The sequence below is a fragment of the Canis lupus genome, chromosome 11, assembly GCF_048164855.1.
Source record: "Canis lupus baileyi chromosome 11, mCanLup2.hap1, whole genome shotgun sequence".
NCBI classification, from domain to species: Eukaryota; Metazoa; Chordata; class Mammalia; order Carnivora; family Canidae; genus Canis; species Canis lupus.
Genome location: NC_132848.1, coordinates 27477860 through 27495795, shown reverse-complemented (window position 1 = coordinate 27495795; position 17936 = coordinate 27477860). Strand labels below are relative to the sequence as shown.

The following is a 17936-nucleotide window of genomic DNA, read 5'->3' as shown; positions in this document are numbered from 1 at the left end:
CTGAGAGAACAGAACCCATTTTTTAGGGTGTAAGAGATTACAACTAGTATATATCATGTTGATTATTCAAACTATTTAATCTCCAAAAGATAGGTGACTAATAGTCCATGAGATTTGAACTTTCCCACAAAGTTTTCTTGTTTGGTTGGTTGGTGGTTTTTTAGCTTTCTTGTTCTTAATTATATACTGTCTGCGAAGGGGCATTGCAGGCTTTGGTTGAGAACTGCGGGCCCTTCATTTCCATCATTCTATAAATACTTCTCTGTGTCCCTGTAAAAAACAGATAAAAGGTCTTTGAATTTTCCTTCAGCCTTTGTTTCAGTGTTTATTTCATCTGACAGTAATTCACCTGGATTCAGCTACAGTCATGAGAACTGAGTATAAATGGGTGTTGTGCTGGTCCTGCTGCAGTTCCCTGGCAGACCTCAGCCTCACGAATCTGAAAACTTTCAGGGTTCCTTCATAAACTACTGTTTAGTGCGCCTCTCTGAGAGACTGTAAAATGGCCGCATGGAGCTTTTCCCTGTTATCCCTAAGCGCAATCATTTGATTTCATGCCACAAAATCAAGAATGATTTATTGAAACTATAAAATCTGTCTCTAGACTGAATAATTCAAGCCCAGCATTTGTAGCTTTGGGCACTTACCCTGCTTCTTTAGGCTGATGATTCATCAGGTCGCCTTGTCCCCAAAGACATGATAGGTGCATGATAATAAATACAGAGTGTCATGTGAGAGGTTATCTTAAAGCTAAAATACCCACTTGCCTTTTCAGAGCTCAGAGATACTGTGTTCCCCATTTCGTTACCAATCCCCAAGGTAATCGAGCTCTTCATTTCCTAGACTTCACTGTAATATGCCCTTGAGTCAAATTTCTGTCAGTGGCTCCAGAAACACAAATGACTTCTTAGCTGAGGGTGAAGGTGGTTTTGATAATACTCCTGCTGGGCCAAACCAAGCAGATTATTTTAATCAATACTTACACGAATATTTTAATACATCATCCTGGAAATAATTCTCCCTGTTTATAAACAGCATCCTAAGGGTAGATCAAGTGACACAATGGAGCATGTAAAATTCACCTGAGAAATAAATAGAGGGGTATCTCACAGAGGCCAAAAATTTTATTTAAAGGAAAGATCAAAAAAAGAGGGGGGAGATCACTTTTTGTTAGGTTAAGAGAATTTTAAGCTTTTAATGTTTTTCCTGCCTTGTAGCATCTAAAATGCATAAAAGGGTCACAGACAGAACCACTGAAATGCTCTTAGGAAGACAGTTACAAAGGATTGGCTGTTCTTCGTGTGTGGGGCCACGGGTTTCAGAGCGGCAGCGTTCCCTGCTGATCTTGTGCTGGCAGAGACCCTAGGCAGGAATTCCATCTCATTGCTTTGGAATTCAAAGGAATAGCAGATGCTTTTCTCTCCAGTAGACTCTCTCTATTTACAGTGCTTCTTCCAGCTAACCTAGGTCTGATCAGCCCTGAAAACTTTGGGTGGGTGGTGTCAGCACCAGTGTAGTGAGAACGCTTCCTATGCACTGCAGATTGGGTAGTGTTTTTCCTATTTCTCATTCTTGAGTCATTAGTATCGAAACTAGGGATGATGGTATGATTCGTAGTTGATGAAAGCTTCATTAATTTAAGACCATGGAATTTTAAAACTGAAAGGAAGATTCAAGAATGAGAACAGTGCTGTACGCCTAAGTAAGAACCTGAAAGGCTCAGGAAAGTGAAATGAATCGTTCGTAGTCATTCTGCTTATGAATTATATACTGGCTCTCCAGGGCAACGTCACGTTCCAGCACTTTTTTTTTCTTTTTACTGCATAAACATCAGAATACTGTTATTGCTGAATAATTGATTTGACAAGTTCTGTTCATAGGAATCCTTTCTGGGTATGAATTGATTTCCCCTCTCTCCACAGGCGCTATTGTGGCCCCTGGTAAGACTCGAGGAGGGTCACCGTACAACCAGTTTGATATCATCCCGAGTGACACACTGGGTGGCCATACGGGTCCTGCTGGTGATAGCTGGTTACCTGCCAAATCTCCACCAACAAATAAAATCGGAAGTAAATCCAGCAATGCCAGTTGGCCTCCAGGTATTGTCCAGGAAATGTTTTTTCTGGTATATCATTTGTTTTTAATTCCTAATTTTGGGTTCTGAACAGATTGCTTTTGCCAGTTATTAAGGCACTTTATTTTTTCATTTAGTCAATATTGTCTGATAAAAGCAAGGCATGTGCTGTGCTGTGGGAAGATAGGAAATTCACATTAGATCAGGTGTCTGCTCTATAGACTTCAGTCAGGAAGATAAGGTGTGGACCTGGTTCACCTGTGAGGCAGGTAACTGATGAACACTGCATAGGCATAGACGAGCTGAAGGAAGTCAGAGGAGTGGAATCTGGAGGTGAAAGAAGGTGATAATGGGAGCCTTGTAACATGGGTTCTTCTGAAATGTCCATTTAATTGACTTGTTTATTCATGGAGCAAGTGTTTATCATCAGTTAGGTTCCAGGTATGCAGTAGTGATGCAATGAAACTATTTGTTACTTTTTTCCTCTCTTTTTATTTTGATATAAGTCATCTATTTTCATTATAGAAAAAATTTTAATTTAGTTTAGCAAGAATTAAAAATCAGTATGTCTTTCTAAACTTCTTCCTATATGGATATATTTATAATATGTGTATAGTTTCCTTCCTTTTTAAGGCTCATAACACATGTTGTTTGTGTATAATACTATATTGCTTTCCACATTTGGGAAAACAGAAGTTTGTTAATCCTATCCCACAGTTTTAAATAGGATTTCAATTGACCAGTAAAAAAAAAAAAAAAATTAAAACAGTTATCCCGTATTCTAGGCTTTCTCATGATAAGCCAGATTATTCTTGCTCTTTGTCTCTGGATGTTGTATGTGCTAGTGGTCATTTGTATTGTGTTTTCTTTTGTGCATCTGAGCCAATTTCCAGTGAAATAAATGAGAGAAGTCTAATCTCCAACCCAGATTTTCTCTCAGTTTTTATCCTGGATGTCTGGACAGTTCTCTTGAACATCAGGTTACTTACTCCTGCCTTCACTGCTCTCAGCCCGAATGTTCCTGAAAGCTGGAAGAGCAGTGGCCAGGGCCAAGTGCTGATGAGCCCTGGCTCAGAGCCACAGAGAGATAGAGAAAGCGTGCTTAATAACACAGAGGTGCTGTATAGTATACGTTCAGGCTGAGTTTTTGATTTTTAATTTTATGATAAAAGTGAGATAAAATAGATTGAGTATTCTACTTTTCATGGATCTATTTCTTGTATCAAAAACTAACTTGAGGGGTGGCTGGCTGTCTCATTCAGAAGAATGGAAGACTCTTGATCTCAGGGTTGTGAGTTTGAGCCCCACATTGGGCATTGAGTTTGCTTTAAAAACAAAAAACAAAAAAAAAAAAACCTGACTTGATTTTATCTTTTTTTTTTTTTTAACAATCTCCTACCTCCAATATTGTCTTCTTGTTTTAGAATTCCAACCAGGAGTGCCATGGAAAGGTATCCAAAACATTGACCCTGAATCTGACCCCTATGTCACCCCAGGAAGTGTACTGGGGGGTACAGCCACATCTCCCATTGTAGATACTGACCACCAACTTCTGCGGGATAACACCACAGGTAAATGAATGAGGCATCCTTTGTGTTTATTCAACACTCCACGTTTTTGTATCTGTCAATCTGTGGCTTCATTTGTACTTGCTAATAATCTAATAATTTAACTAGAAAACAAAAAATATGTTGCTTTTCAGGTTGTTTGGGATACATTTTTAGATATACTTTAATCTTGCACTGAAGGTTAAATAAAATACTTAAGGTTTCACTGGTTATACTGATATCTGTCTGCAATATTTTCATCTTGTTTTCCCTTTGTCACCCAAAGGGTCTAATTCTTCCCTCAACACCTCGCTGCCTTCACCTGGTGCCTGGCCCTACAGTGCCTCTGACAACTCCTTTACCAACGTTCATAGCACTTCAGGTACAAGTATGACCTACATGTTTCCCTTTGGCTAGCACTTTTGCCATCAGGATCCCTTTAACAAAAGAAACGGGCATTTATTTCTTAAGGAGTGCTTCAACAGAAGTTGAATAGCTAGGTCAGCACAGATGGATGCACACCTCTTAAACTGGCCATGTTCTCAAGGAGCTTCTAGTTGCACAGAGACAGAATGAGACATAGAGCTTTAGGACAGGGCAGGTGGTGATATACCTGCAGGGAGCCTTGTGGATATTGACAGGGCAGAGGTGAAATCTTTGTGCCACAAGTGCTTTTCTTGAGCCAGTCTGCTGAAGGAATCATGGGCCAGGGGAGGAACCAGGGAAGTCCAGGTTATTATTCCTAAAGCAACAAATTATAGTTTGCTTATCTTTAAAAAAAAAAATCTTTCCATTTACAGACAAAGGCTCAGATGGCCAAGGGGGAAAAAAAGAGGCCCTTAATTAATTCTACCTTAATTGTTGAATTGTGTGTGTGTGTGTGTGTGTGTTAAGATGATAGGGAATAAAAACATAATGGATAGAATAAAGCCTTTGAAGTCACTCACTCAGCACACTGCCTCATAGATTGGTAGAGAGACTATCTGTAATTGGCACCGTGGTCTTGCAAAAGTTAGACCTCAAGCCATTAAAGTCATTATGGCTTCTGTTCTATATCCATGCAAAAGCAAATGGAGCAAATCCTCAGCTACTTCCTAAGATACTATAGGTGAATGGCCTTACAAATTGTCTTTTTCTTTTCACCTCCGTGTTGTATCAACAGGATCACAATAACTGTTATTTACTGAATGCTCCTGTAGACCAGGCAACATGCTGAGCCTTCAGCATGAATTCTTACTTTACCTTCACCAAAGTCTGGGAGGAGGTCCTGGCCTTCTCCCCATTTTGTTGATGAACAAACTCAGATTCAATTTGCTAATATAATTTGCCTCAGGTCTAAGTGAGTGTGTAAAGGCGCCAACTCAATAATCCATGCTTCTAATGACCATCCCACATTATACTTTTATGAGACTTCTTCCTTTACATGTAAAAACTCATTTTTCAACCCAACACTTTTATTCTGGTAATTGACCATATCTTCAGTTGAACTATTTTATCTTTTTTCTACAGTTGAACATTCACCTGAGAGATGACCCAAGAATCTTACTCCAGACATGTCTAAACTGAATGTATACTTTTCTGAACTGCGCCCCCACCTCCCCAATATTGTCTTTCCTTCTTAACTAAGTCTTTGTTTTTCTTAATGATGCCTCTGGCATCACTGAGTCACAAAGTCTCCAGATTTTTCTTGCTTGCTCCGTGGATCCAGGCAGTAAGGATGTCTCCCAGAGGATGTATTCTGCAGCCACATCTCCCATCCATTTCTTCTGCTCCATTCTACTCGCTGTCCCCCAGGTTGAGAGCCACATGTAAATGCTACATGTTCAGTCTACTGCAAGAACTCCTAGTAGCATCCTCATCAGCCTCCAGCTTACCTTTCTGGCCTTCTTTATCTCTACCCCTGTGAAATACTGTTTGGCCAAAACTGGGGGAAAACATATTTGGTACATATAGAGTTTAAATTTGACATTGGTCTATATTCTCCTATCTTTCTGAGCCTATCCATTTATGTAAATCCTTCCAGACCTGTCTTTGCAAAGCCTTTGGCAGTGGCTGAGCAGTGTCTTCTCTGTGTATTGAACATATGTGATGATGCCTGGAGTTACCAGTTCTCTTATTCTTCTATTCTATCTTCCCATGTGAACTTGAAATTTTTGAGAATAACTGTTTATATTACCCACAGCATTGATTTAGTGCCTTAAAGCATAGTAAGCTCTTAGCTGTTGATTGTTTTTTAAAAATCTGTTTGAATGTTGGGGCACGTGGATGGCTCAGGCAGTAGAACATGTGACTCTTGATTTTAGGGTAAGTTTAAGTTCCAAAAAAATCTTTTTAAAAAAATCTGCTTGAATGTTGATAGCTAATAATCTGGATCAAGAAAAGTATACATTTCTGATGCACTTCCCATTTCATAAAAGAGTATTTATAGAATAGTGCTATTAGGATTCACATTTGTGTAAGACTCATGGTTTTAGGAATACTTCCCTTGAATTAATCTTCCTTTTCAGGTTCTATTTGGCTAATAAAGTACTGTTATCATATTAAATCTTTAGTAAGCTCAGAGGGCAATGTTACTTTTGTATTGCTACTCTCAAAATGTGTACTTAACTATTTTTAGAATATTATTTATATGTAAACACAAATTTATGTATATTGACAAAAGCGACCTCTCTAACCATATTCCTTCCTTAATTTTCTCTTCTTTATAGCAAAGTTCCCTGATTACAAATCAACATGGTCCCCAGATCCCATAGGACACAACCCCACTCATCTCTCCAACAAGATGTGGAAAAACCATATTTCCTCAAGGAACACTACACCGCTGCCCCGCCCACCTCCCGGTCTGACCAACCCCAAACCATCATCTCCCTGGAGCAGCACAGCACCCCGATCAGTCAGGGGGTGGGGGACACAGGACTCACGGCTTGCCTCGGGTGAGAAGGATCTGCCTAAAGGAACATTGTTGTTCAAACACAAGGGACTTAACATTAACACTTAAAGAGACACAAAGCCTTCACAAGACAGGAAGTCTGATAGAGGAAAGAGTATCTCTTGAGTGGAAAATTGCAGTCAGTCTAGGGCAGAGTGATCCAAGAACTCACAGAGTAAAAATGATGACCAGTAGAGTGAGAACATTAGGAGAAAACTGTATTACAAGTGCAATAGGAGAGTGCACAGGGTTTAAGGTCTAGGAGAAGAGAGCTGGCCATTCAGTAGCAGGATGAAGGGGGTCAGAGGGAGGTATAAAAGAGAAGACCCTTTATAACAAAAGAGAAGAAACACATGGGCTATGTGAAAATGTCACTCGTGGCTTTCCGTATTTTTTTATTGCTCTTCCTAATTGTTTTTCTGGTTGCTTCAGCCTCTACCTGGAGTGATGGTGGTTCAGTTCGTCCCAGTTACTGGCTGGTTCTTCACAATCTCACTCCACAGGTAATCATGCTTCCTTGTGATTTTTGAGACAGGACTTGATTGCATTAAGAGAGGGAAGCTCAGGTGCGGGATGTGGGCAAATAAGAAAGCTCATTAATTTCCTGCTTGCTATAGAGAGGTCCAGCGTACAGGTGTGGGTCTCCCCACCCAAAGGCTCAGAGCCTACTCCTAAATGGGGATTGTTGGCCCAACAAGGCTTAAGACTCAATATCCACCATTTTTATGCTTCATAAATAATTAACCATCCATCTCGGCAGTAGAGGGAATCTGTCAATTTCATAGCTTAAATGCCACATGGGTGCTTTCAATTTTCCATCTGTTATGCTCTTCTTTGTAGATGGCATTAGTAATTTGCTCTCTTCAGAACATGCCCTCAGGGTTGTTTTCACAGTGATGAGTTTCATTTGCCCCAAGCCACTCTGTCTGTCACCTTGTTTGCTTGATAACTGACATACTTGCAGCAGTATTATGTTGAACACTCAAATGAAATTAAATGAACCCCCTGAAACTGAGCCCATGACCGTCATCTGGACTTGACAGCACAACCTTTACAACACCTTGTTAAAAGGAGTCAATTATGCCTCCCTCCCTTTGACACATAAAATGAATTGTCTAGCCTTTAATTCATAAATGGATTCGTGCACACTTTAGTAAGCCAGCATTTTCTAGAATGTTCCCATGGGATATTAATAGGTCTCTGGCCTAATATGTTTGGAATATATACTTGATTAAACAAAATTAAGCAGGATTCTTCATGATGAGACTTCTTTGACCCTTTAATATGCTAACATGTATTATGATCCTCTGTGGGGAAATACAGCTTCTCCTAAATTTACTTGCCCAGTGAATCTGGTGGTAGGGAGTGTACCCAGGGCTTGTATTTCAGGGTACATATTGACAAAGGCAGTTTAATAAATACAGTTAACATGAGGAAGAGTCTGGGTTGGCTCTTAATATCCATATCAACTCAGCAAAAAGCCCCAGTTGTTCTTTTTTAGCTAATAAATGACCGAAGTATGAAGATTTTATATGACCATTTTCATAACTGTTTATGCCTCATTAGAATATGACAATATTCTTTTTTTTTAAGATTTTTATTTATTTAGTTGAGAAAGCACAAGTAGGAGCAGAGGGCAAAGGGAGAGGGAGAAGCAGACTTCCCCACTAAGTAGGGAGCCCAACATAGGGCCAGATCCCAGGACCCTGAGATCATGACCTGAGCCAAAGGCAGACATTTAACCAACTAAGCCACCCAGGTGCCCCAGAATATGACATTTCAAAAGTTGTTACATAGTATGGTGGATACAAAGTTGGGATGAGAGAGACAGTAAGGGATACTGTGTTGAAAGAAACCTGGACAAGCTAACCAGCTGTTCACTTCTGTTTTATCCTATGAAAAATAATGAGTACATGTGTATATATGTGTAAAATGAATCAAGGGGTTGGCTGCATTTGTATTAGAAATACCTGATTAATTTTGAAGCTCAAAACTACCTAACAGACTAATCTCAGTCATAACTTCATAGAAGGTTATAGGGCAAATCTTTGGAACCTGGTTAAATTTACTTTCATCACCTAAAATCTGTTTAGAGGGCATCAATGCTGAAAGGTCACGTGTGGTGTACTCGACCATCTTCATATAGTTGATTATCATTTTCTGTAAAAAAATTATGTGAACCTGCTGGTTTCCATTTTGCAGAGTTTCCATGGTGAAACAACACAATATGTCTACTGCCTCCGCCAGTAGCACAATTTTTGAAGGCTGTTCCAGTAGCAAAGAAATGAATTTTTAACTGAGCAGCCTATTTTCAACCTAGTTAAGATCTCAATACAAACAAATTGATCAGAGTGAATAAGCAGATTTGTTCATCCAAGTCCTGGGCAATACCTCAAATCACTGAACATGGGAATCTGACTACGATGAGGCTGAGAGCAACAGAGTTCTCAGAGAAGTAGGCAGAAAGTCTTACCCTGAGATGGCCAATGTGGGAGGTCATTGAGGACACCAGTGTCTTGAGGACACCAGTGTAGTCTATGAACTAGGTCAGCCAGCAGCATCCTGAACCATCAGGTGTGGTTAGCAGTGCTTTTCTTGTGTGTGTCTTCCTCTTTAGCTGTCTATGAAATTATTAACTGGGGGAGTAAAGATACTATATTAGTGATGATGCTGAGAATTTGGCATGTTCTCTTAAGTTCTTATTCAGGTGCCATACTATTTCTGCTTTCTAAAGTCTCTAACAAATCAACACATATTCACTTGTTTACCTCTTAAGGAAAGGAGACCACAGGTTGAATCGTTTATGTCTTGAGCTGTGTTTTTACAGACTGTTTTATTTTATTATTATTATTTTTAAAGATTTTATTTATTTATTCACAGGAGACACACAGAGAAAGAGAGGTAGAGACACAGGCAGAGGGAGAAGCAGGCCCCATGCAGGGAGCCCGACACAGGACTCAGTCCCGGGTCATCAGGATCACACCCCGAGCCGAAGGCGGCACTGAACCCACTGAGCTACCTAGGCTGCCCCAGACTGTTTTATTTGCACATTAGATCTCAGCCCAGTACTTTGAATATCTTAAAATTTGCTTTTAAGACCCCTGCTCATTCCACTCTATCCTGCTTTGAGTTCTCCCTTCCTTTCTCCAAACCTCATTTAGTGCAGATACTGTTGTTTACAAACCAGAAGTCCTTCTCCTCATTTGTAAGAAAGGCCGCTTGAGTTCCTCTCACACCCCACCTCCAGATTTTAATCTCATGAATGTCATTTCTCCTTAGATTGATGGGTCAACGTTGAGAACCATCTGCATGCAGCATGGCCCACTGCTGACATTCCATCTGAACCTAACCCAGGGCACTGCCCTGATCCGATACAGCACCAAACAGGAGGCGGCCAAGGCCCAAACTGCACTGCACATGTGAGTACCCATCCTACGCTCACTGAGACAAACAGGTGAGTATTCTGCTACGTGCTCCATTAAACAGAGATACACAAGAACATGCTCAAAAATAGCATCGTGGCATAAGCAGTACTAAGGTGACCAATCTTTTCTCCTTATCTAAGTATGGATTGTCCTGTGTATCTCATAGGCCAATAATCAGAGTTCCAAAAGTAAGAATTTATGAAGTAGTGAAGCAGTGAGTTAAATTTTTAAGTACCATAAAAGAAAGCCAGTATTTATGAGAATGTGAAACATTGCAAGCGCTGTCACTTTTTGTAATAGAATCTATCAACTTACTTCGGCTTCTTTGTTGGTAAAGGTGGAACACTGTGGTCTTGGTGGGTAGCAGTGGTTTTGTCTAATGTAGGTGGGACTGGATCACACTTTGACCATCCCCTCTCCCAGCTGCTATCAAACTGGGAGCCAGCAGATGCAACAGCAGAAAGCTACAAACAGAGCGAGCAAGCAGTAGGGAGGCTCAGGCAATAAGCCCGACCCTGAGACAGAGCCACGGCACCTCCAGATGTCTAAAGCTGGGTCACTTTGATGCTTGCGGTGTTACCTTTCACCTCCCATGGGGGAAAAGAGAGGTGACATTTTTTTCAACATACAAATTCCATATACCAAAAAGTTAATCCATGCATGGTACCCTCTAGTAGTCTTTGGATATCTTGAGATTTGGTGATACCTTATTGCTTTAAAACAGTACTCCTCAATCACCTGGTCCAGTTAAATGCAGGTTTTGATCCTGTAGGCCTGGGGTGGGACCTGTGATTCTGCATTCTGCAAAGCTTCCAGGAGATGTGGAAGCTGCTAGTCAAAGGAACATACTTTGAATATCGAGGACTCAAAATCCTCAGTCCTACTGGGTGCTTTAGGATTTCCCTCAAATCCATAGCTCTTTCCCTCCCCTTTTTTCTAGGTGTGTGTTGGGAAACACTACCATCCTGGCTGAGTTTGCCACCGATGATGAAGTTAGCCGCTTTCTGGCACAAGCTCAGCCCCCTACACCTGCAGCAACCCCAAGTGCACCCGCCGCAGGTTGGCAGTCGCTGGAGACCGGCCAGACCCAGTCAGATCCCGTCGGACCTGCTTTGAATCTTTTTGGTGGGTCCACAGGGCTCGGGCAATGGAGCAGCAGTGCTGGTGGCAGCAGCGGGGCCGATCTTGCTGGCGCTTCGTTGTGGGGGCCCCCAAACTATTCTTCTAGCTTGTGGGGAGTCCCAGCTGTGGAAGATCCCCATAGGATGGGCAGCCCTGCTCCCTTACTACCTGGTGACCTTCTGGGAGGAGGGTCGGATTCAATCTGAACTTAGAACTTTCAACTCTGACCTCGTGACCTTTTTTGGAACAGCAGCAGCACTAACTTGACCTTTTCGTTTTTTTTTTCAACTTGCAATAAATACATTTTTAAAAGGAAAAAAGAAAACGGAGAGAGAAAAAAAAGGTGGGTCATTGACAGACTGTCTGAGCACATAGTTGCCTCCCTTATAACTTCAGTTTTTTCGTTTGGAATATGAATCCAAAAAGAGAACATATCACTCTTGAAATACTTGAATCATGAACGCCAACCTAGAAAGACAATGTGAAGCAAGTACACATACCATTTAAATTTAAACACAAAAAAATTAAAAAAATTAGTTTCTAGTTTTTCACTTTTTTCATGTTATATGGAAGTTGTTGCTAAGAAACATATATACTGAAAAAAAATAGCTTTTTAACTTTGTTTGCACTGGGTGTGTTTCCGTCCTTAGGTCTACCACGTTTGGGAGGGAGGGGAATTCAAAAGAATTGTTGGGGTGGGGGGGGGAGACTTGACGGAGCCTCACTTTAAAAACAAAAACACAAAAAACCTAAAAAAAAAAAGGTAAAAATTTGTGATTGGCTGGTTGATAAATAACCAGTGTGTTCTGGCACATGTAACTGCCCAGGCATGCTCGTTCTGGTATGTGTGTGCACGTGTGTTCATGTGCATTCGCGTGCATCCTTCTCTCTGTCTCTGTGTGTGCGTGCCCATGTCCTCTTCCTCCTCCTCCTCCACTTCCTCGTCCTGCCCACCCCCCCCACCTCCCCCCCCCACCCCCCCCACCCCCCCACCCCCCCACCCCCCCCCCGGATCTCTCAGAAAGCTGCATTGCTGACAGTCTGCAGGCTGGCTGGCCGGCCATCTGCTTTTTATTTTTTTATTTTTATTTTTTTTTAACTATGAGAACACACAAGCACGGGGAGCCACTGCTTATGAAAGCAACTCCGTTGGACTGCATTAAGGTGAACAGAGTGCTTTTTAATGATTTAAGGAGGGAGCTCCTTTACATTTGCAAATTAGCCTGAGTGAGTTTTCTCTTGCTTTTCTTTTGACCTAGCAGTAGAGCAGAGCACTGCCAAGTCCAAAAAAGTAGGAGAGCAGGAGGTACCTCTCGGGGCAACTGTGTGTTTATTTATTTCTGTTTTTTAAAGTAAGTGGCCACCAGGCACATCTGAATATCTGTTAAGTTTTCAGCAGGCCTTTTCTTTCGTTAGTTTGAATGGGAACAGATGATATAAGAGAGTGTTTACTGACATGATGTCTCAAAAGCAGAAAAACCATGTTCCCCCTTTCTTGTGTAATCAAGTATGAGGAATTCATCAGAAAGTCAGGTGATGCTGAATTAAATATTTCCATTGGTTCTCTTTTTTCATTTTATGAAAACGGAAACAAATATGTTGTGAGCAGCCTCCTGAAAGCACCTGCAGCTACTCCCTCTCTGCTCCTCTCTTGCTGAGCGTTACCTGTGCCAGGCCGTGGCGTGTTACAGCACCAGGCCATCACTGACAGAAACGTTTACTTAACGAATGTTCTTAAACCAGTGTGTACTTCAAGCGTTTCCTTTTGTTTCTCTGTGTTGTGTATTTCCTGTGTATGTGGTTTTGCTTAGGCAGGTATAACTTAGCAAAGACTTTTTAAGTATTGCACCTTTTTTTGGTTTTGACCTCTTTTTTTTTTTTCCTTGTAATGTTGCTTTTTTTATTTCCGTATTTAAAGACTTTTTTTTTTTTTTAAAGCATCAATGTAGTAGTACTCTGGGCCGAATAGGGGGCAACTTTTAATCCACAGTTATCACCAACATGTATGTACTTATGTTGGAAATCAACATGTATCAAACTGCTTTTTGTGAAGAGTTCTAGCAGACCCGAAGGGGGTACACCTTTATACAAAGCAGATGGCTGGCGGGGCGGGCGGGGTGGGGGGGAGGGGAACGTATGCCGGTAATGTGCTAGCACTTGTGTGGACATCCCAGTCTGCATTATACTGTTTAACATAAAGTGCCGACATTCTGTACCAGCAAATACCTGCCCATTCCAACCCTTGGTGGGAGCAGACCTCTACTGTCCTCTGTAACTTGCTGCTAGTGAGGACAAGGGAGTTTTTCTTTCTTTAGCATCTTCAGTGAAGGATACAACAATGCCTAATGTATTTGACTTGTAGCTTGTGTCTGTGCGTAGGTGGGTGGGTGTGTCTAGGAAAAGGCAAAAACGAATTATTTGCATTTAAGTGGTTTTATGAGACAAAGAATGGGAATTCTGTAGTCCTCCGGCTTACCTTGTTGATTATAAACCTAGCCTCAAAAGAGATTGACATGCATAATTCAAGTGAGCATTTGCTCATGGAAGTCTTTATGCACCCTATGTGGGGAGGTGGTCAAACTGGAGTCTCCAGCATGGTTCGGTCCCATTGGATGCCTTGTAGAAAACTAAGTGTGCCCTCTTCCTGCTCTCCAGTTTTCATCACCACCACCATGTCCCTTCCACCTCTGCCCATGTACAAAACGTCGCCTTCCAGCCCCCTTCCGCCTGCTCTCTGTGTGCGGAGCAAAACCCTGTGGTGTGTGGTGATGTCCAGGTGGAGAGCAGCTGTGTTCAGCCATCTACAGAAGGCGAAATCTTAGTGGCCCTGGGCCAGGAGCAAGTCCCGAGGCTCCCACGAGCCCGTGGCGACCCTGTCCACTGCCATGGTTCCCTGCCGAGTCCTGTCCCCCTTCCCTCCTCCTGCCTGCTGGTTCCTTGGCCTGCACTATGGGTTAGTTGAGTTCCTTACGATACTACGGTGAAAGCCGGGTGCTAGAGCCCCTCTTGTTTACAAGACATAATGAGGGATTTGAAATATGTAAAAATAAACATGAGAAGCTCAAATGTTCTTCCATCTTAAGCTTAAAGGGAAAAAAATTAAAAACTTAAAAAAAAGACCAAAAAGTGCGTATATATATACATATAAATATATATTTTAGATGAAGACTAACTCTGGGAGCATTTAACAGTGTTTTTTGTTTTTGTTTTTAACATTTATTTTCCTGCTTTAAAATTTGCAAGCATTCTCAGGAATTCTAGGGTAGGAAGCGAGTTTTTTGAAGATGGTTTATTTAACCGTATCTTATCCTAGATAGACGGCTGTTTCTTTCCTGTTAATAAACTTTTACAAGTTCCTGAAACTTCAAAAAGTTTAAACAATTTTTACTTAAAAAAAATGTAAAAAGAAAAGTCTCCAAACATTGTCATACTGGGGATCACACATTTTAAAAACACATAGAAAGAAATATTTTTTAAAAATTATCAATTTAGCAGCAACAGGTCAATTCGTTATCTTAAAAAATATGGGAGAAGGATTAGCTTTCTAAGAGCTTTATCACGGATTTATTTGAAATTGTGTGTCATTTAGTGGGAGTGTTTGGTTTGTATAAATGGGAATGCCATCACTTTGTTCCTTTCCATTTAAGATTGAACTGACATCTCCCCTAACGATTGTTTTTTTTTTTTTTTTTAAGGGAACCCTTCTCCCTGTCCCTTGAACCCCAGCAACAAAAGAAAGAACAACTTAGGGAAAAAAAAAACTCTAATCTGTAAAGTAGTACGGTTGGATTGCTGAGAATCTATGTAAAGAGCTAGGAAATATAGGTTAATTTTTGGAACAAATTTTAAATATAGGCATTACTAGAGGAAAATATCTATGGACTGTTCTATTAATGAAGAATGTGTGTCTTACCTCCCCGCTTGTTATGGGAGGAGGAGAAAATAAGAATCTAATAAGGAACAAGTGATTTTACTTTTTTAGCTCCCAGCTACTGTTGTGCTCATTTTAATTGCTGTTTTGAAGATCTGCTGCTTAATTATCCCCATCCCTCAGCTGGAGATGTGGAGTATTTCCTCTCAGTTTTTCGTGATGTGATGTCAAATTCTCCTTTTGTATTCCCTCCTGGGGCCAGGGGTCAGAATTCCCAAGCATGACCATAGCTTCTTTTAAACATCTAAGCTTCCCAGTGGGAAAGAAACTCCAGCTTGACAGGTAAAGGGAGTGGGTGGGGTTGCTGCCTGCAATTTCTCTAAAACCGCTTTAGTGCCTTCGTACATACACCCAGACATCCTAAGCACGGAGAGCTTGTGTGTATGCGCATGTGGTCCAGTCACTCCACAGACATTCAGACGCCCATTAAGGAAATCGGAGTGGTTCTGGACAAGGCCCCAAAGGCAGTGGGCTAAATTTAAAATAAATAAACAGAAATCAAGGAAGTTAAATATGCTTTCATGTCTCGATAATGTGGAATGCCAAGATCTTTCCTTGTGTTCCTGCCCTCATTACTGTGCACTGACTTCTCCAGGTGTGTCATTGTGACAACTACATGCAGTGATTTGGAAAGTCTATTTGTGTTGGGCCAGTAGAAAGGGGTTCCTGTTTTTCTTGTCCTTTATCTCCTCTCTTTCCCCCCCAACACCCCTCCCCCATTTTTTTTCATCAACTTGCTGGAAGCTTTGCTTTATTGGTTGGCAGTGACCTAAGAACAGGATATAGTGAGGATATAATGGAAAAGAAAAACTCTTTTCTTTCCATGGTATTCTTTGGCAAGAGCCATGTCTGCTGAGAGGTTAGGTGGCTTCCATAACACTTAGAAAATTCAGTGGGAGCGGCTTCTCTTCCACCACATTCTGGCATGTGTATAGAGGTTTGCTGGTCACCTCTCATTATGTAGATTTATTTTGTAAACGTTTTGATCATGTAAATTTGAGCTTTCCAATTTTTACTAGTTTTCTTTATTTTTTTAAACACTTTACTAGTGGCTGGAGGTGCCCATCTTTCAAACATCACAAACTTGGTTTCAGTCTACCACATGAGTAGCCAAAAGGAAAAAGCACTCATGGGGGAAGAGCGGTCTTCCATCAGACTGGAGACCTCTATTGGCAATTGAAATCCAGTGCCATGACCTAATTTTAGGTGTTCAAAAAAAAACAAAAACAAAAAAAAAACACACACAAACACACACACACACACACACACACACACACAAAAAAGCAAAAAACAAAAAAAAAGCAAAATTCAGATCTCCGAAGACACTGTGAAGACATGGATGGCCCATATGGCATCTCTGATTCCTCCATACCTAGCCCTTTATCTTTTGATCCATTTATGACATGCACAAAAGTTAATTTAGCAGTGCTGCATGTTAAGCTTCCAAACCGAAATCTTTCATCAGTGTCCCCCAGTAAATCAACATTATCCATTGATTGCCATTCAATCAGTTTTATTTATAGCAGCTTAATTTTCTAATCATATTGCTCCTGTTCTAAGAACTTTCCACCTCTTCTGATATGAATGTAGCATAAATTAGCAGTTGGTTCTTCCAAGTTCCTGCGGCTTGAATGTGGTATCTAAGATATGCAAAAAAAGAAAAAAGAGGAAAAGAAATTCTACCTAAGAATTTGGAAGAGCTTTTATTAATATATCTAGCAGAAACTAACATTTCATGGGCTATTGACTTGTTGCAAATATTCACTTGAATTTTTGCCACTTTGGGGGGGCAGTTTTTATAAAGTTAACAGCCAGATTCCATATCGACCTAAGATGCTGTGTACTTTTTAATTTTTTTTTTTTTTTTTGTATTATGCCATTTCTTCTCTTAAACAAAATGAAGATGTCTCTGTGCTGAGCAAAATGCTTAGGCCAAGCCTGTTTTCCTCTGCAGTGTAAAACAAGATGTTTTCAGCAGACTTGGCTGTAATAGCCATCTCTAAGATTAGGGAACAATTGAGTCTTTATGTAGAAAAGGTCTTCTTATACCCCATCCTCAGAGTTCAAATTGAATATATAACACTTTGTAGGTTATTGTTAAGATTTTGGTTTTTTTCTTTTGTTTTAGCTATCTATAAGCTCTTTTACTAGGAGTAGAGATACATTTTTTTAGCTGGTTTAAAAAAAAAAAAAACTTTCTTCTCCAGTGTTTTGCCAAGTTTTGTCACACTTCATGCCTATGCATTAACTATGTTTCTTAGTGTTACTGCAAAAAGAAATTTTATTCTTGAGTTTTCTTTCCTGTGAGTGTACAGCTCGGGCTGCATGTGATGGTACAGATTAAAATATTCCAGCTTGTGTGTCTACAGTGAATTAGCAATCTGTAGACCTCAGAACCCATTCAGAAAATAGGATGCCCTCCCCCTCTGCTGCACGTTGCACCACACCCTCTTAGCTTTCTTATCTACAAGTACAGGGTATCCACACATTCTAGAAATGGGCAATATACATAATGTTGTCAAGAACATCATCAATCTATTAAAAAAAAACAAACCCACATAGAATGTCCTCTGTATTTCCAGAGTAAGTGCATACCCTGTAATAAACTCTGTAGGTTTATGGCCAGTGCCAAAAGTGTGTGTATTTTCAGAGATGGTCCCTACTTGTTAACGATGTTCCCTGGACCTTGAATTTGACAAAGGAGGTACTGGCATCACATTCTTTAGATTTAGAATAGTTATCAACTTTAAGAACCTATGAACATAGTAATAACTTAATAAAAATAGAACACTGACCCTCCCTACCCTGCCCACAATACCTCCCTGCTGCCTGCACCGCCAAAGAAACAAGGCCATGAACATTGACAGGATGGCAGGGGATACACTGGTCAGGAAACAGAGCTACTCCC

At 40.7% G+C, this 17936-nt stretch overlaps 1 protein-coding gene across 22 annotated transcripts in view; it reads left to right on the top strand.

The window, feature by feature from the left end:
- Window positions 1-11719, top strand: part of TNRC6B (trinucleotide repeat containing adaptor 6B) — a 243984-nt gene extending 232265 nt beyond the window's left edge. For 21 of the 22 annotated variants that reach the window (XM_072843852.1, XM_072843848.1, XM_072843859.1 and 18 more), the window contains 7 exons: window positions 1923-2099; window positions 3499-3645; window positions 3908-4003; window positions 6330-6554; window positions 6983-7053; window positions 9830-9969; window positions 10916-11643. In XM_072843852.1, coding sequence (XP_072699953.1) covers window positions 1923-2099; window positions 3499-3645; window positions 3908-4003; window positions 6330-6554; window positions 6983-7053; window positions 9830-9969; window positions 10916-11303 — 1244 coding nt within the window. In that variant the 3' untranslated portion in view covers window positions 11304-11643. Of the gene's footprint in view, window positions 1-1922; window positions 2100-3498; window positions 3646-3907; window positions 4004-6329; window positions 6555-6982; window positions 7054-9829; window positions 9970-10915 lie in introns of all 22 variants that reach the window. The other variant, XM_072843849.1, reaches the window with a different exon arrangement.
- The last annotated feature ends 6217 nt before the right edge of the window (window positions 11720-17936 follow it).